Source organism: Silurus meridionalis, chromosome 8 (genome assembly GCF_014805685.1).
Source record: "Silurus meridionalis isolate SWU-2019-XX chromosome 8, ASM1480568v1, whole genome shotgun sequence".
Taxonomy (NCBI): domain Eukaryota; kingdom Metazoa; phylum Chordata; class Actinopteri; order Siluriformes; family Siluridae; genus Silurus; species Silurus meridionalis.
Genome location: NC_060891.1, coordinates 26,849,162 through 26,869,672, shown reverse-complemented (window position 1 = coordinate 26,869,672; position 20,511 = coordinate 26,849,162). Strand labels below are relative to the sequence as shown.

Here is a 20,511-nt window from a genome sequence, read left to right as displayed (position 1 = left end):
CTGACAGGTTCTTGGTAATCCATTATTATTGATATATTCTTAGTAATCTATGATCATTGACAGGTTCTTTGATCACAGACATGTTCTTGGCAGTCCATATTCATTGAAAGGTTCTTGGTAATCCATGATCATGAATAAGTTTTGCTAATGCAGGATCACTGTCAGGTTTTTGGTTTCTCCAGGTTCATCATCAGACTCTTGATAATCCAGGTTTATTAGAACAGGCTAATAAACTGGATCATGACATTCCAAGGTTTATAATACAATGCATCTGGAAAGTATCTCTTTTTTATTCACATTTTGTTATGTTACAGCCTTATTCCAAAATTAATTTAATTCATTATTTTCCTCAAAATTCTACAAACAAAACCCTGTAATGACAATGTTTGTTTGAAATCTTCAAAAATCACATGGACATAAATATTTTCACAGTCTGCTCAATACTTTGTTGAAGCTCATTTGGCACCAATTACTGCCTCAAGTATTTTTGAGCTTGACACCTATTTTTGAGCAGTTTCTCCCATTCTTCTTTGCAGAACCTCTCAAGATCCATCATATTGGATGAACCACTGGGTTCAGCCATGTCTCGGTGAAGCAGAGAAGGTTGCAGTGCCAAACGTCCCTTTGGAACTTTACCCTTGCCTTTGGGTCATCAAGCATGTTTTCCAGAGACTGGACATTGGCTAACAGAATACTATGTAAGGGGGTGGGTGCCCTCAGCCTGTTCTTGACGCCAACTAGTTTCCCTCGTGGACGCCGAAAAATGGCAAAAAGTGAGTGAATTGTATACCAATAGATATGAGGAGCTCTGTTATATGTAATGATGGCCAAAAACAAACAAAGCGTAGTCAGAGCAGTCGTGACGCCAGTTGACTTGGAACCCTCTGATAGCTTCTAGATACGGCAGGTTCATTTATGTGATTTTAGCAGGCCAGGTTCTTACAAGGCTGCAGGTAGATCAGGTTTATTAATGCGTTCTTGTTTATTTATGGGGTTCTGGTAGGCTAATTCATTAGTGGGTTCTTGGTACACTTAGTTAATTAATGGATTCTCAGTGAGTTACACATGAAGCATTTTTGGTACATTTTGTTTATAAATGTTCTTTTTTTTTGGCATCCACATTAGAATGAAACAAAAACTTTTATCCTCCCAACAGCACTGTGTAAAGTGCAGACCAATTTGTGTTTGTTAACTGTGTATATGTGTGTGTGTGTGTGTGTGTGTGTGTGTGTGTGTGTGTGTGTGTGTGTGTGTGTGTGTGTTCACCTTAAATCTGCAGCGAAATTGGTGAGGTACTTCACCATGTCATTGCTCGATTTATCCAGGCGGTATGAGCTGCAGGTGGAGAGAAAAAATGATTTAGGTTAAGAAAAAAAGAGAAGAAAGATTGAGGGAGAAACAACAAAAAATGCAGAAATGTGTATTGTAGGAAAGTACAAATGTCCCAGATGATTTGATTCAATTCTACTTGTTGCTCTGTTATAAATCACTTCCATTTTCCCAGAGAAAATTCACACTTATACCTGAAATATTCCTCCTTCATTCATATATCTGATAGGTTCTATCACTAGTCTAACATGATCCATCCATTCATCATCCATTCATCCATCACTGCAACCCCTGCATTTACCCACCATGTAGCATTTTACCCCTCTGTTTTTTCTCTCTCACCTAATCTCTCTCTCTCTCTCTCTCTCTCTCTCTCTCTCTCTTTCACTCTTTCACTCTTTCGCTTTCTGAATCTCAATGAGGCTCAGGGCACTCATCTTATCGGTGTCCCATCATGACAGGGACAGAGTGTGCTCAACTTCTCAAAGGACAAAAACACAAGAGAGAAAATAAACCAAAAAATTGAATGAGAAAAAGCAAGTGAGAGAAAAAAAAGAAAGAGACAGCCTTTATAGAAATAGAGGGTGCAGGACAACGAATAAGAGACAGAAAGAGAAAAAGAGAGAGAGAGAGAGAGAGAGAGAGAGAGAGAGAGAGAAAGAGAGAGAGAGAGAGAGCATGGCAGACTAATAAATTAACAGTGAGACAGACAGAGAGAACTAGAGAAAAATACAAACAGACAGAGTTAAAAGACAGACAGACAGATGGGGAGAGACAGAGTAGACAGAGTGAGAGAGAGTCAAACAGAAAGATAGATGGACAGAGTAAGACAGATAAAGTAAGACAGAGAGAGAGAGAGAGAGAGAGAGAGAGAGAGAGAGAGAGACAGAGCGAGAGAAAGAGACAGACATACTGTGGAGTGGGAGAAAGAGAGAGACAGACAGATTGATTGAGAGCAAGACAGACAGACTGATAGACAGACAGAATGAGAGAGAGAGAGAGAGAGAGAGAGAGAGAGAGAGAGAGAAATACTTGATGTCCTTTATTATTTCCTTCATTATAATGGACACCCCTCCTCATCTGAGGAGCCCGGTTTTGCTATGTGTCGGGTCTCCTGTTTTCCGTTCAATGGGCCTTTTGTTGAGGGATCTCCAGCTGCCTTTTGGGGAAGAGCCTGGGTTCAGTGCCTCTAAACACCTTCGTATGTCCTTCAAGCTTGTATTATTGACTGTTTTCACACAGACTCTATGATCATTTTTGCTCCAGTCGCTGAAGAATCCTGTCGCTGGTGTGTCCATTAATAGAAGTTTCCTGGCATCCTTTTGCCAGCCCTCCTTACTTTAGGAAACCCACAACTCAGAAAACAATGGGACTTCTTCACTGTTCTTAATGGGGGTTTTCTTTAGGAAGTCTCTTGCCAAAGCAGGAAGTGCAGTTTCAAGGTCATCCAGTAAGCTCTGAGTAAAGCGCACTGACCTGAACCCCACCTTGGCAGGTAGTTCTTTAGCTGTTATCCAGCTTAGTTCACTTCTCAGATGGCTTATTTTAAACCAGCCTTTGTCCATAAATGCAGATCTAACAGTGGCTGAGCGTAGCATCTCTGTGGTGATGGGTGGGTTAAAAAACCAGGTTCTTCAAACAACCACTGTTCAGGTCTCTCACATTCCTTTGAGGAAGAAAGGGTCTGCCATACCTGTAGAACATTTTGATATAAGCTTGAGAGTCCTTCCAAAATCCATGTCTTCTAAACACAGGGTGAACAGGTGTTTATCCAGGTGCATTTTACCGGCCTTTCGCAAAAGGGCGCATGCAACATCCATCTACTGGTGATGTTGACAGAATAGCTGGTAACCTGGAATGTACTTGAATCAGTCCTTGTCCTGGAATCAGTCCTTGGAATCAGTCCTTGTCCTCCTTTCTGATTTGGGAGGTAGAGACCTGCAGCTCATATTCTATTATATTCATATTCTGCTATATTCATTGATCTTGCAAAAACCTTTAACTCGGTGGACCACAACACACTTATCCACAGACTCAGCAGCATTGGTGTCACTGATCACTCACTGGTTTGGTTCTCAAATTATCTTTCTCACCGGGTTCAACGTGTAAGATTTGAAAACCTTTTCTCCCATTCTCTCCCGGTCACCAGGGGTGTCCCCCAAGGCTCCATCCTTGGTCCCACACTTTTCTCAATTTATATTAATAACATTCCGAAGGCAGTTGGTTATTCACTCATTCACTTATATGCTGATGATACAATCCTTTATGACATAGGTCCCTCCCCTGATGCTGTTCAAGCTACCCTGCAACATAGCTTTTACCAACTACAGCAGTCTTTTACACAACTCAAACTCACTCTTAATACCTCCAAAACAAAAAGCATGTGGTTTTGCCGTAGGGGTACTACGCCTCCTCCTGCCCTTAACATCACCACCTGCAAGGGGAATATTCTAGAACAAGTCACTGCTTATAACTACTTGGGCATCTGGTTGGAAACTTCACTTTCTTTCTTTATCCATATATCATAGCTGCAATCTAAGGTCAAAGCCAAGCTTGGTTTCCTTTACAGAAACCGCTCTTCCTTCACCACTTCTGCCAAATTTATTCTTATTTAAATGACATTCTACGCATGTTAGATTATGGAGACACTATATATAGGGTTGCTTGTAAGTCCACCCTATCAAAACTTGATGCTCTTTACCATTCTGCTATTAGGTTTGCCACAAATGCTCCTTTCAATACACACCACTGTGCTTTATATTCATCTGTTAACTGGCCCTCCCTTCACAATCGCCATAAAATTCACTGGTTCACTGGTTCATTTATAAGACCCTTCTCGGCCATTCACCTCCTTACTTAGGTCACTTGTTGCAGCTAAAGCCTGTCACATCTAACACCTGGTCCTCACTTCACTTTCAATTAAGCATTCCTAAAACCAACTCTGCGTTTGGTCTTGCATCCTTTCAATCTGCTGCCGCTCGCGACTGGAATGCTTTGCAAAATATCCTCAAACTGGATAAATGAATTCCAGTTTCATCCTTCAAAAATATTATATCATATTTGTTCACGGACATATGCAATTGCTTCTCTACATAATTTTTTTCTAAAATGTATTTATGTAATTGTTAACCTGTATGTATTTTTAATGTTTTGTATTTATTTTAGCCCTACTTCCCTTTCCCTAAGTGGTTATTCCACTTGTCAGACCGCCATTGTAAATAAGAACCTGTTCTTAATGACTTGCCTGTAAAAATAAAGGTTGTCTAATGAAAAAATAAAATAAAAATAAAGGTCTGCTGTCCAGACCAAAATAATCAACCAAAGTCTTTTGGATGCTGTTGATGAGGTTTCTAGGTGGTTCTAAAACCAAAGGTTTGTGCCACAGAGTGGAAGCAATGAGGTTATTGGTTATCAGGACTCTTCCCCTGTACGATAGCCATTTCCATCTGTTCAACTTGGCTTGCACTTTTTCTGTTATGGCCTCCCAATTTTTTGCTTTCTATTCATTTCGAATAGTTTCGAATAGACTACAAACTATTACTCCTCACTTATAAAGCACTAAATGGTTTGGCTCCCATATATCTATCCAGTCTTTTAACACGCTACAATCCGCCACGCTCCCTGAGATCTCAAAACTCTGGGCTTCTAGTAGTTCCTAGAATAGCAAAGTCCACTAAAGGTGGTAGAGCATTTTCACATTTAGCTCCTAAACTCTGGTCTTCCTGACAGTGTTCGGGGCTCAGACACACTCTCCCAGTTTAAGTGTAGATTAAAAACATATCTTTTTAGCAAAGCCTACACATAACATACGTCTCACATCATAACCTTGTGCTCCAGAACATCTGATCACATGCACATTATCAACTTGTGCTGTTAATATCATGAACAGCAGCTACGCTAATTTCTCTCCACTGCTTCTCTTTCTCTCCCCATCCCGAGACACCCTGAGGTTTGGCCAGCTCCAGTCACCTCCCACCTCGTGATGATTACGGACCTTTGAAGAAGTAGATGCCGAACTCACAAACATCCCGAACCATCTAGAGGCGTACCAGTGCCATTTGGATCCCGCTACATGTGTGGAGTTTTGACATTGGACCTCCTGGAGTGTTTAAAGGCTCTGGCATGGAGAAGCTGATGCTGGATCTGTGGTGATCACAAATGCTGAGCTCATAAAACTCGGAGCTACTAACCATATAGACTGTATAAGACTGCAGAAAGAACATCACTTATAATCTTATACTCCAGTAATCATGTTAGTTCTCACTGTCCAGTGTTCTTTATTGTTGAAAGATTTATGATCAAACTCTTGATGTCACCCAGATGAGGATGGGTTCCCTTTTTGAGTCTGGTTCCTCTCAAGGTTTCTTCCTCATAACATCTAAGGGAGTTTTTCCTTGCCACAGTCGCCACGGCTTCTCATCAGGGACAAATTCACACCATTCACCATCACTGTTGATTTGTGTAAAGCTGCTTTGAGACAATGTCTGTTGTGAAAAGCGCTATACAAATAAACTTGACTTGACTTGACTTGACTTGACATTTTTACAGAGGTATACTCCCAGCCATTTCATCCCTTTCCTTTCTTATCTAATATTTTCTTTCAGTTCAGGTGGGTTGCCTTTAAGACCGAACCACAGTGCTTCTGTTTTTTTTTTCCAGTTTAGGTTGGCAGATGAGGCACTTTCATAAACGTTCAAAGAACTCTTGGATATCTTTCTTCTCCTCGATAATAACTGTGATGTTGCATGTTCTGCACATGCTTAGAGCTTGATGTTTTCGGGGTTTGTGCTCCCACTGATCACCATTCCAGTTAATTTTTCACTTAAACAACACAGCAATGGTTTGATTGCCAGGCGGTATAATTGCCCAGACATTGGACATCAGAGGTCTGATTCCTCTTTTTATTTGTATTGGAGTGCTTAACCCTCCCCCAATTTTGACCATGCAGGAGGTATCTGTATATAAGATCCGTATCCATGTCAGAAACTGTTTACCGAAGCCATAACTTTCAAGTACTTTGAACAGGTATCAGATGGTCTACATGGTCGAAAGCTTTTCCTATGTTAAGTGAAAGAAGCCCCACATCAACACCATATATTTTAGTATAGTCTAAAACATCTTTTTAGTATGCAGTGAACTGAAACATTAAGGGCTGTCTTAAGTCTGTTTGACAAGCATTTGGAGAGAATCTGGGTCTCCAGGCTTTCTCCAGGCATGTTGGACGTTTTGGAGACAAGGTGAAGGAGGTGAGATTGAGATGGTTTGGACATGTGCAGAGGAGGGACATGGGGTATATCAGTAGGAGAATGCTGAGGATGGAGCCACCAGGAAGGAGGAAAAGAGGAAGACCAAGGAGGAGGTTTATGGATGTGGTGAGGGAAGACATGCAGATAGTTGGTTTGAAAGAGGCAGATGTAGAGGACAGGGGGGTATGGAGACGGATGATCCGCTGTGGCGCCCCCTAATGAAAGAAGCCAAAAGAAGAAGAAGAAGAAGAGAGAGGGCAACATGTTGACATCTTTTTGGAAGTCTTTTAGCTTTATAACTTCCTTTAATGACTTTGAATAAGTCTCTTCCTATGACTTACCAAAATGCTTTATAGAAGTCGATGGGCAGTCCATCAATCCCTGGTGCATGTCCGAAAGAGGTTTTAGTTCCATGTCCAGCTTCTTACTGTGTTCTCTAACAATTGCTGCCTTGGCCTTTTCTTGTAGAACACTTCTTAGTTCCTAACTCTTCAGCATAAGGTTGCTCTGCTCATTTATTCTTCGGTTTATTAAGGCATTTAATTTTCAATTCTTAAAATTTCCTCTTCTTAGATTTTCCCACATCCCACCACAGGCTTTCATAGTTTTTCTTTTGGTTCGCCCAGTGTCCCCAAAAAAGCTTGAAGTTTTCATAAAACTCTAGATCCTGTGATAATTTCGAGTTGAAATGTTGGTGTTTGGTTTGTCCAATGTCCAATGTGATGAGGTGGTTATCAGAGAGGATACATGGCACTTTTAGCTCTAGTACATAGTGTGTTGCTGATGTAGATACGATCAAGGCGTGCACTACTGAAAATATAGAACGAGTGCAATTTGACCAATCAGAATTTAGAATTCAGCATTGAGTGAAAGAATGAAAGGAGTTTATTCTATTGAAATGTATTCTGCAGTTATAATGATGTGTGTCTGTGTGTGTGTGTAGGCTTTCCAGCCTATACAGCTTGAGTAAGACAAGTGTGTGTGTGTGTGTGTGTGTGTGTGTGTGTGCGTGTGTCCCCATTATTTAGGGTTTGACACTGAAGGTTATTTTTTCACTTTAACACCTTAAAGTATGTTTGTCACGGCTGTCAAACACACACACACACACACACACACACACACACACACACACACACACACACACACACACACCTGCCCTGCAGCATGAACAAAGCACTATGAAGACACTATCATTTTCTATCTTCCTTTTCTTTTTACCTTGGAAAAAGAGGAACACTATAATAATGATGATGATGATGATGATGATGATATAATTACTACAGCTATACCACTACTAATGATGATGATGAAGATGATGATGATGATGATGATGAAGATGATACTAATAATGAAAATGAAGATGATACTAATGATGAAGATAATAAAGATGAAGGCAATATATTAACTACCGATATACAACTACTAATGGTGATGATGAGGATGATGATGATACTAATGATGAAGATGATGATCATACTAATGATGATAATACTAATGATGAAGATGATGATCATACTAATGATGATAATACTAATGATGAAGATGATGACGATAATTTAATTACCACAGCTTTACCACTACTTATGATGATGATGATGATGATGATAAAGATGAAGATAATATTTATACTACAGATATAGCACTACTAATGATGATAGTGATGATGCTGATGGTGATGATACTAATGATGAAGATGACGATAATATAATTACCACAGCTTTACTACTACTAATGATGTTGATGATACTAATATTGACGATGATGATAAAGATGAAGATAATATATACTACAGATATACCACTACTAATGATTATAGTGATGATGCTGATAATGATAAAGATGATGAAGATATAATTCTTATAGCAATAACACTACGACTAATGATGATGATGATGATACTAATGATGATGATGATAGTGATAATGCTGATAATGATGATGATGATGATGATGAAGATATAATTATTATAGCAATAACACTACTACTACTAATGATGATGATGATGATGATGATGATGATGATTTGTTTTGTCCCTCCATCTTTACAGAGCTTCAGCACTAACCCCTGAGACACACTGTATATTTAAAATACTGCACTGGTATAAAATCTGGAAACCCACAGTGCTGTTTAGAGCAGAAGGTTCAAATGAACCCAAATTCACGTGGAGAAAATCGAGAAAGCAGCTCGGGAAAACCCGGAGGTGGATATCGACTGCTCAGTGCTTTCAGATCCTGTGGAGATCCTGTGCCACGTGGCATAATTGATCCTGCTAAAGCTTTTTTTTCTAAGTGTGTGTATGTGTGTAGGATTCTAACCTTTTCCATACAATCCTTTAGATCCTTTAGACTACAAGATCTGTATAAGTTGTTGAGTTTTTTCTATGGTTGGGGTTAGGAACGTCCATGGGCTTTCCAAAACTTTAGAATGTAACTATAAAAGGATAATGATTTCTTCAGGAGATCAAAAGCGTCACCAGCAAAGTACCTCCACACCATCACACCTCCGCCTCCAGAGAGTCAGGAACCATCTGTTCACCCAAAATCTCACATTTGGACTCATCAGACCAAAAAGCAGTTTTCCACTAATCTAATGTCCATTCATTGTGTTTCTTGGCTCGAACAAATCTCTTCCGTTTGGTGTTCTTCCAAAGTAATGGTTACTTTGCTGGAATTTGCAAGGTCCAACCTCACAGTCAAGTCAAGTCAAGCGTCAAGAAGCTTTTATTGTCATTTCAACCATATATTGCTGAAGAACACACAGACACACGGAGAAATGGAACGATTCTCCAGAATCCTGGTGCTACATAAAACAACATAGAGCTACATCACATCTCACAACAGAAAGCTACATACAGAACACAGAGCTAAGGACGAAAGTGTCCTCGCTACATAAAGTGCACAACACAAGACTGTGGGACAAATACACAAAACACAAAATAACACCAACCAATAACCCAGTAACCCCCTCTAAACAGTGGATGTTGTTTAAGTTGCCGCTTGAACTCTAAAGAACATTTTTGTAAATCGGTGGTTTCTGAGGCTGGTAATTCTTATGAACTTATCCTCTGCAGCAGAGGTAGCTCTCGGTCTTCCATTCCTCAGGCGGTCCTCATGAGAGCTTGGATCATCATAGCATAGCAATTGATGGTTTTGGACTTTGACTTTGATTTCTTAAAGAAATGATGGATCTTTTCTCTTGACGAGTGTTTTGTGCCATAATCTGGAATTGTACAGTAGTTTTTTTTTTTTGACTCTGTACTCCTGGAATCTTGAGCTGGTACACCTGGGAACTGAAAACCTTCCCAAGTGACTGCCTCGTGAATCTGATGAGAGAATGCTATGAGTTTGCCAAGCTGGCATCAAAGCTACATTGTGTTCCTTTGGACAACCTAATATATGAAAGTATTAATGTTGAAATGAATTAATAATTAAAGAAATAAACAACGAATTAGACGGTGTGTCCAAATTTTTGACTGCTAGTGTATATTTAGAAATCCCAGATATCCCAGGAGAAAATCAACACGGCATGTTCACTGTTATGATTTCAGCAGCCAATCGTTTTGCTGCATTGTTTCCGATTTGCATAAATAGTCACATGGTTAAATGCTCTATTTGTTTACGTGACAGTAGAGCTTCGTTTTGCACTCATTCTACATTTATAATGCACTGCTTGCCTCCCAAATATCACACCTCCAGTGTCACATACCCCATGTGTCAAACTCCCTCCTGATTGTCATGCCCCTGAGTGTCACCACAATGAGTGTCACACCCCCATGTGTCACCCTCAAAATGTGTCCCACCTCTGAGTGCCATAGCTCATGTCCCCCATGTGTCACACACCCCATGTGTCACACCCCCCATGGAGAAATGTATCTCTGTGTCTCTGTGCTCATCCCTTTCTTTTCCTCTCTTCATTTCTGTGTATGTAAAGATAACAGGTCTGACCCCCACGTGGGAAACAGGAAAATGAAGAGTTCTCTGCGAGCCAGCCAGCCGGAATGCGATGTGACGGATCTTCCTCGGGATTGAGGCTGTGCTATATTTGGAACGCTTTATTTTTCCGCTGTGGATTAATTCTGTAGAATGCACGGTGCAGTGAGCTGACATGGCAAAAAAGCAGGCCTGCAGTGGAATGTATATCGTTGTGTGCAATTCCTCCTTGATATACGTCTAGCCGTAATGCAGAACCGGAGCCTTTCGAGACTCGAGACTCGCTCGCTTCCTATAATACATCTTTAATTCCTCCTGTATTGTATTGACCAAGTATTTACTTATCTATCTATCTATCTATCTATCTATCTATCTATCTATCTATCTATCTATCTATCTATCTATCTATCTATCTATCTATCTATCTATCTATCTATCTATCTATCTATCTATCTATCTATCTATCGAGATTAGGGGTTAGGGATAAGGATGAGGTTGGGGTTATGAATAAAAATATGTTTTGGAGTTAGGGGTTATAGGTTAGTAGTTTGTGTTTAAGCGTGGAATTAGGGGTTAGGGAAGAGGGATTAGGGGTTAGGGTTTGTAGTTAGGGTTTGTGATTTGCACGTTAGGCATAAGATATTAGGGGTTTGGGGGTTAGGGTTAGAGGTTAGGGTCTGATGTTTGAGGGTTAGCGATTAAGGGTTAGGAGTTAGAGTTTGTGGTTAGACGGTTAGTATTAGGGGTTAGGGATAAGGATGGGGTTAGGGCTAGGAAGTGGGAGTTAAGGATTAAGGATTAGTGGGTTGGGGTTAGGTTTATGGGTTAGGAGTAGTTTGGGGTTAGGGTTAGATATTAGTGGATTGGGAGTTAGGGTTAGGGTTGGAGGTTAGGGATTAAAGGCGGTTAGGATTATCGATTAGAGAAAAGGACGGGGTTTGGGATGAGGTTAGGGCTAGGAGGTAAGAGTTAAAGATTAGGGGTTAGGGTTTGTGGTTGGGTTTAGGGGTTAGGAGTGGTTTGGGGTTAGGGGTTATAGTTAGGGTCTGGGGTTTGAGGGTTAAAGTTAGGGATTAGGATTGGGGACTAGAGGTTTGGGTATGGGGTTTGGAAGTTAGAGGTTAGGGTTTGTAGTTTGTGGTTAGGGGTTAGGGATAAGGATATGGTTTGGGATTAGGGTATGTGATGAGTGATCAGTGATTGGATCTTACCTCTGGTCTGATAGTTGCCTCTGCAGCATGCTCTTGATGAAGCCGCCTGGCCGAGCGCTCTTCTGAGGGGAGTTTTTGGGACTGCCGTCTGAGTCGCCGCTTTCTTCATCTCCCATCGCCTTCACATAGCTACTGCTCCTCATCCGCCGACACGGAATCTCATCATCCTTTGCCCCGGGGTATCCACCCCACTCATCCTGAGGGACCTAAACACACCACACCCCCCACACACACAGTCAATACCTATATTGTTAATATATTATAAATGATTTGTATTAAGGTCAGTAAGATTCACCGATTCGATTTAAAAAGTGTGCATCGGATACAAGTTATCATTTGTTTCTTTTTTATTATTTAGAAAGAGACCAATAATTTGTGACCAATATTTTCGGCATAGATCAATTTCCCCTTGTTTCTCAAGCACGTTCTCTCAGCACCGCTGCTGCTCGGTGAATATGATGTATCGCAACACTATGGAGTGTTCTGGCATGTCCTGAGATTTACATATAATACAGATTAACATGGCAGAGGCAGAGCTGTAACTTCCTGCACACACAACAGGAAAAAAAAACGTCTGGTTTTATTTCATATTTTGTTCTTTTTTCGCACTTCGAAGGCGTGTTTGTGAAGAAGTAAATTGATGATTTGCTGTCTGTCTGAAGGTGAAGAACTATATATCTGTGCCATATTAAATTGTACAGCATCATCACATTTAATCACATTGTGTTGAATGGAATGGAAATTGGATTGCACTGCTTCATATGTATCTTTAATTGTTGGCTATGCATCGAGATGCGAATCGTACAAATCAATGCGAAAGTCCACCTTGAGCCTCCATTTTTTGTTATAATTATCTCCACTCTTCTGGGAAGATGCTCAACTAGATTCTGTTGAGATTCATTTAAAAGGGTGTTAGTGAAGTCAGTTACTGATATATTTGAGATGAGAAGGCCTGGAGTGCAGTCAGAGTTCCAAATCATCTCAATAGGGCTTAGAGTTCTATAGCAGAAGATCAGGGTTGTGTTCTGAGCCCCTGCTGTACTGACTGTACACTTATAACTGTGTGGCCACTTGCATCTCCACCACCATCATCAAGTTTGCTGACGACACTGTTGTGGTGGGCCTGATCTCCAACAACCTACCTACAGGACATACCTAGGGGCTCACATCACAAAGGACCGGTCATGTCCTGTCAAATCAACACCCTGGTAAAGAAGCCCTCTCAGGTGTTAAGGACCTTATATACTTGCACCATTGAGAGCGTTTTTACGGGTAGCATCACCCTCTGGTTCGGGAGCAGCACCATGCAGGACAGGCGAGCCCTCCAGAGGGTGGTGCAGTCAGCTGAACGTACCATCCGCACCGAGCTCCCTGACCTAGCTTCTTCCCGCAGGCCATTTGGAGTTTAAACCAGGAAACACCCAGGATCTAGTACTAGACCTCCCTCTCCATCATCACTTATTTCTGCACAACTTTTTTGCACTATTATATGACACCTTAACTCAGGGAACCAACCCCAGGCATTAGGGTTGCACAAGCTTTAGTGCCGGTCCCAAGCCCGGATAAATGGGGAGGGTTGCGTTAGGAAGGGCATCCAGCGTAAAAACATGTGCTATATCAAACATGCCGATTATCCGCTGTGGCAACCCCTAATGGGAGAAGACGAAAGAAAGATATGACACCTTAACTCTGGACTGTCACTCCAACTATGGACTTGAACAGCACAGTGTTACTTTATACCACACCATACTGCACTTGGACACTTTAAGGACAATCACACTAAATCACTTCATTTGTACTGTCAATATCTGCCATACGGCTCCATCACCATCTAGATTCATGTATATACATATATTTTCTATATTTTCTATAGTTTATACTTTTTTATTTATCTACTTGTCTTTATTTTTTATCCTTATATTCTATTCCTTTTTTTAAATGTCGGACGGTCGTATAAAGCATTTCACTGCATGTCGTGCTCTGTATGTGTATGTAACAAATAAAATTAAAACTTGAACTTGAACTTAATGTATATTTAACTTCCCCGTTTGTGCTTGTTTGTTACTCGTTCGTTGTAATGTGTGGTTTTGTCTTCCGGAGTTTCTTGACATTTTCCAGAGTTGCCATTTGTTTTATGCTTAACTTTTATTCCGAGAGAGACTTTGTTTATCAGAGGGGCATTCAAATCATTAAACATTAAAAGTCCTGGTTTGAATTGAACGCCAACCCTACCTCTACCCCTAACCCTAGGTCTTGTAATTTCTTTACTTTTTTATTGCTCTGTCTTGTTTTGGATTTTTTAGGGATGTTTTTTTGGGTATTTATTTTTTATAAATTCCCTTTTTGTGTTTCATGGACAGTTAAAATCAAATTATGGATGTTTCAGTCACAGTCAGGTTTATTAACCAGAACAAACTGCAGCAGACTGCTTGAGCTCCTGACTCTCACGTAGTCGATCCGGGTTTGAGCCCTGACTATGCCTCCAACTTCTGGTTTGAAGACAGAACATTTATGTCGGGTGTACAGTAAAACCCTGTTGTACGAGCAACTAATAGTCAAGCAAACGAAGACACAAGCAAAATTTTACCCTGTTTCACGAGTAAATTTTGAAGGCACGAGCAAACCCACGCTGCCGGTTCCCCGTTTTCGGCCGAGGGTAACATCAGTCAACTTAGTTGATGACGTATCACTCGGTCGCTCTCGTTGTTTAGTGCAGCAAAAACATAACTTTTTTTTAGTGTTATATTTTAATTTCACTAGAAATCTTGAAAAATGTCTCCCAAGAAAATCAGTGATGGTGCTGTGAAAAAAAAAGTAAAAAGAATTACCATGGAATCCAAGAAGGTCATGAGCGTGGTGCGCGTCTCAAACTCGCAATCAACCACTATCACATGGGTAAGTGTCAAATTATGTTTACATTACGGTAATTTGCGGTGTATTTGTTTGTTAAAATAGGCTACAAATACTTTTTAAGTGCAGAAATAACGATCGAATGAGATCTCGGAACGGATTAAATCGCTTTTACATTCACTCTTATGGGGAAAATTAGTTTGAATGTACGAGCAAATGGACCAAATGGAGCAATTTCCAAGGAAGAATTATGCTCGTCCAACATGGTTTTACTGTATGAATACTTTTGACATCACCATTAAATTAGATTGTATGTAAAAAAAAAAAAAGTTTCAGAATCCTCCTGATCTCCAAATCGTTCTTATTTTTAGAAAGACACACTGTGATATTGGCAGGACTGTGAACTTGCATGTTAGGTTGCTCAATACCCAAACCGTCAACACGTCAGACGTCCCGGAGGGAAAACACGCCGCCAGCCAAGTCCTTACACGTCTCTGAATCCAAACATCACGCATGCAACTCTGCGACCGAAGAGAGAAAGAGAGAGGGAAAAAGATCCTTTTCATCAGGAGGAGATGATGGCACGGGGCCTGCTCTGTCTCTGCAGGAAGGACACCGAGGGGATTTTCTCTTTCATGATGTAGCAGAGCTGCATGCTGTCTGCTGTCTGCTGTCTGCCTCCGGTCACGTCAGCTGATTAAATCTCACAGGACGACTCGCTTCTCGTCCTTATTCCAGAAACTGTATAATAATCCCGGAGCTGAGAAGATTGATTATCAGTATAAACAGTAATGATGGGAAAGGGAGCATGAAAGCCTTCGAAAGGTCTGATGCTACGTGTGCACTGTTATGCCCTCGTGTTAATGGACATTGGGAAGGAACAGGTGCGAGAACAGGAAGTGCGGGGAAACGAAAGGACGCAGTTTTTTGCAATTGAGTTGCAATTGAACAATTTATGGTCAGAGTCAGAAACAAGAGCAGAGCACAGCCAGGCTGCATCGAGGAAAAAACTAATAACCAGAAGAGCAGTAAGTTAGGAATGAAGAAAAGAACAGGAAGGAGGGATTTACAGGGAGAGCAGGATATACAAAATAACAGGCGAAACAGAATAACAGGGATAACAGGTAGTGTGGAATAACAGGAAGAAGATGAAGAAGGGAATACAGGAATGGGGGAATAACAGGGAGAACAGGAAGTATGGAATAACAGGAATGAGGAATAACATTGAGAACAGTAAATAGAGAGTAATAGAAAAAAAGGAATTAGGGAATAACATTGAGAGCAGAAAGTAGAAAATAACAAGAATGAAAGAATAACAGGAGAACAGGAAGTATGGAATAACAGGAATGAGGGAATAACATTGAGAACAGTAAATAGAGAGTAATAGAAAAAAAGGAATTAGGGAATAACATTGAGAGCAGAAAGTAGAAAATAACAAGAATGAAAGAATAACAGGGAGAACAGGAAGTAGGGAACAGGAAGTAGGGAATAACATTAAAGATAGGAAGTATGGAATAACAAATGTAACAGGAAATAGAGAATAGGGGAACAGGAAGAGGGACAGAAATTTGTAAATAACAAGAACAGGAAGTAAGGAATAACAGAGAGGGACAGGAAGGAGGCAGGAAGACAAAAAGAGGGAAAAACGGAAAGAACAAGAAGTTAAGTATAACAAGGATAAACAGGAAGTGCAATAGCAAAGCTCGTATGTAACAAACTTAACACCCCGAATGAAGAAAAGTGGAACACCAACTCCTCAAATCAACAATCAGGGTCTAAACCAATTACATGACAGGGGCGAAGCCAAGACACAACACCCAGATTCATAAACAATCACATGACTATATACCACCACCTCCAACACAGCTACATCCACGTTTGGTTATTACACTTTCTGTTCCTCTCTGCTATTCCCTACATGGGTTACTTGCTGTTGCTACATTGCAGGCACCTCAAAATGTATAAAAACTAATAGTTGAATAGTTCATAAATAAGAAAACACTGTATTTATTTGAGAAGAGGACGAGAATCTGATCTGCTCGTCAGCTCTGTGAGACGTGAGCTCTTGTTTTTATCCCACCTCAATTATTTTCATTGACAAGCACTCTATTTAGACTACGAAACCACAGACTGGCGAGCCACAGCTGGAACATCTGGAACTGGAGAGCTTTCAGGATTCATTTGGGTCTGAGATAAAGACATTTTTACACCATAATCAGGCAGAGCGGTTGCTACAGAGCAATAACTACAGGGCAGTTCATACAGAGCAGTTTGTAGAAAGAAGTATTTAGAGAGCGGTTTGTACAGAGCGGTTTGTTGAGAGCATTTTCTAGAGAGCGGTTCATACCGAGTGGTTTATAGAAAATGGTTTGTAGAAAGCAGATTGTACAGTGTGGTTTGTATATTGTGGCTGAAACAGAGTGGCTGTTACAGAGGGGTTTGTATAGAGCGGATTGTAAAGAGTGGTTAGTCCAGTGTGGTTTGTATATTGTGGCTGAAACAGAGTGGCCAGTACAGGGGTGTTTGTATAGAGCGGTTTGTACAGTGAGGTTTGTAAATGGCGATTTGTACATTGTGGTTTGCAAAGAGGTGTGTATACAGAGTGATTTGTAGAGTTCGGTTTGTATAGATCAGTTTGTACAGAGCAATGTGTAGAGGGCAGGTTTGTAAAGGGGAGCAGTAAAGTGCAGTTCGTTCAGAGTGGTTGGTATAGTGGTTCATACAATGCAGTTTGTTAAAGAAAAAGTGGTTTGTACAGAGCAGTTTGTACAGAGCAGTTTGTAAAGGGCGTTTCATAGAGAGCGTTTTTTCGGGAGCGGTTCATACAGAACAGGGCTTAGATATTGGTTCATACAAAACAGTGTGTATATAGCGAGTCATACAAAGCAGTGTGTAGAGAGCGGTTCATTCGTATTGGCATATAGGCGCCGCCCAAGTGGCAGCCTGTTGCAGCAGCTCCCGTTAAGTATGTGATTTTTTTATTTATTTTATAGTGTTCCAGCACTTTGTGTTTTTTCTTTTTAAGTGTATGCGTGTAAATTTGGAAACTGCACAATGGACATAAACAAAGCCACTGAGTTTGCTCTACTTTTCCTGCTTTTTTGGACTTCTGGAAACTCTTTTCACAGCCACGGTCCTATTGTTTACACCAGGGATCAGCTGTTAGCATTCCGCAACACGCCGATGCTACTAAAAGAAAAAACGGATATTCCCCGCGAGCTAAGAAGGAGAAGATGGGGGAACCGTGCTGGAGCTAAAAAGAGACGTTATAGATTAACTCTCCCGTCCATCATTATGGGAAATGTAAGATCTTTACCCAAGATGGACGAGCTGGCGGCTCTTACCCGGCATCAGAGGGAATTCCGGGAGTGTAGCATCATGCTGTTCATGGAGTCATGGCTAACCAAGCTAACACCGGATATGACCGTGGCTCTGGATGGATTTGATTTACTGCGCGCGGACAGAACGATGGAGAGCGGTAAGAGAAAGGGAGGAGGACTGGCAGTGTTTGTGAATAATAGATGGTGTAATACTGGACACATCACTATTAAAGAGCAGATCTGCTGTATGGACATTGAGCTGTTAGCCGCTAGCATGAGGCCATACTATCTCCCGAGGGAATTTTCGCATGCTATCGCGATAGCTGCGTATATTCCCCCTCTGCTGACGGTAAATCGGCATAAACAATTTAAATCGGGAAACAAGGAAGAGCTGAAAACTGTCCAGAGAGAACTAAGAAAGAAGATCAGGGAAGGGAAAGCATGCTACAGGAGTAAGATGGAGGATCAGTTGCAGCAGAACAATGTCAGAGGTGTGTGGAAGGGGCTCAAGACCATCACTGGTCAAAGGAACCCAGCTCTCAGGCTAAAGGTTACCAGCAGTGGGTGAATGATCTGAATCTACTCTTTAAGAGATTTGATCAGCTACCCTCCCCTGCCCCCATCCAGTCCACCTGCTGCAATCCCCCTTCTCTGCTTCCATACCAAGCAGCTCCAGCCCCACCTCTCTCTGCACTGCTATCAGCTCACAGTCATTTCACAACACACCTAACTTCCCCCCCCTGCCGATTTCCTCCAGTCAACACTCCAACCAATACACACTGCCCCTTACAGAAGCCCAGGTGAGAATGGAGCTCAGGAAGATCAAAGCGAGGAAGGCTGCAGGCCCAGACGGCATCAGCTCCAGGCTACTAAAGACCTGTGCAGACAAGCTGTGCGGCATATTGCTGTACATGTTTGACCTGAGCCTGAAGCTGGGGAAGGTGCCACAGCTATGGAAAACATCCTGTGTGGTGCCTGTTCCAAAGACGTTGCGCCCAAAAGACTTTGGGGACTACCGACCAGTAGCACTGACCTCCCATCTGATGAAGACAAAGGCGAGGCTGGTGCTCACTCATCTCCGACCTCTAGTGAGCCCATCAATGGATCTACTTCAGTTTGCCTACCAACCTGGCATTGGCGTGGAAGACGCAGTCATCTTCCTCCTAAATCGGGCTACTTCACACCTGGAAAAGGCTGGGAGCACTGTAAGAGTCATGTTTTTTGACTTCTCTAGTGCTTTTAACACCATCCAACCTGCACTCCTGAGGGATAAGATGGTGTACATGGGAGTGAACCATCATCTGTCTGCCTGGATACTGAACTACCTCACAGACCGACCACAGTATGTGAGGACTCGTGACTGTGAGTCTGACATGATTGTCTGCAACACTGGAGCCCCGCAGGGAACGGTTCTAGCCCCGTTTCTCTTCACCATCTACACTGCAGACTTCATGTTTAGCTCAGCAACCTGTCACCTACAGTAGTTCTCTGATGACTCTGCCATCGTCGGTCTGATCACGAATGATGATAACAGAGAGTACAGAGGACTTATACAGAAATTTGTGGTGGTGGATTTCCGTAGGCACAAACACACTTCATCATTTCCATTGGTAAACATTCAGGGAAAGGACATTGTGAGAGTGGACTTTTACAAATACCTGGGTGTTCACCTAAACAACAAACTGGACTGAACAGACAACACTGAGGCAATCTATAATAAAGGGCAAAGCAGACTCTTTCTGCTGAGGAGACTAAGCTCTTTTGGAGTGCAAGGAGAGCTACTGAAGACCTTTTTTTTTTGACTCTGTGGTGGCCTCAGACATATTCTATGGTGTGGTCTGCTGGGGCAGCAGCATTTCTACTGCAGACAGGAAGAGACTGGACAAGCTGATCAGGAAGGCCAGCTCAGTCCTGGGGATTCCCCTGGACACTGTACAGGAGGTGGAAGAAAGGAGGATGGTAGAAAAACTATCATCATTACTGCAGAACGCCTCTCACCCCCTGTATGAAACAGTTACCTCGTTGAGCAGCTCCTTCAGTGACAGACTGTTACATCCTAAATGTCTGAAGGAGCGTTATAGAAGGTCTTTTCTCCCTGCTGCTATTAGACTTTACAATCAAAGCTGCTCCCAGTGAACCATTAACCATAATACACACTGTTATTACTGTTTAATAGTGTAATAGTTACTGTTATTACTGTTTTACTGTGTAAAATACTACCTGTGTGCAATATCACTTGCAATACATGCAATATTACCTGCAATACTTACTTTTTCCTCATTTGTATTTATACTATGTGTTGTGTAAATACTTGTATACTATAGTATGTCTATTGTCTATTCTTTTATATATTAGCATTTATTTTTTATTTTTTCAAGCTGTTGTAACAAAGAAATTTCCCCATTGTGGGACGAATAAAGGTTTATCTTTATCTCTTATCTTATACAGAGCAGTGCTTATATAGTGGTTCCTACAGAGCAGTGCGTAGAGAGCGGTTTATACAGAGCAGTGCTTATATAGCGGTTCATACAGAACAGTGCTTATATAGCGGTTCATACAAAGCAGTGTGTAGAGAGCGGTTCATACAGAGCAGTGCATATAGAGCGGGTCGTAGTGAACGGTTTGT

General features: G+C 41.4%; 1 protein-coding gene across 4 annotated transcripts in view; it reads right to left on the bottom strand.

The window, feature by feature from the left end:
- The window catches only part of dlgap2a (discs, large (Drosophila) homolog-associated protein 2a), a 261,204-nt gene that overhangs the window by 55,056 nt on the left and 185,637 nt on the right, over nucleotides 1-20,511 (bottom strand). For all 4 annotated transcript variants that reach the window (XM_046855466.1, XM_046855468.1, XM_046855467.1 and 1 more), the window contains 2 exons: nucleotides 11,716-11,921; nucleotides 1,267-1,335 (listed from right to left, as the gene is read on the bottom strand). In XM_046855466.1, the coding sequence (XP_046711422.1) occupies nucleotides 1,267-1,335; nucleotides 11,716-11,921 (275 nt within the window). The remainder of the gene's footprint in view (nucleotides 1-1,266; nucleotides 1,336-11,715; nucleotides 11,922-20,511) is intronic.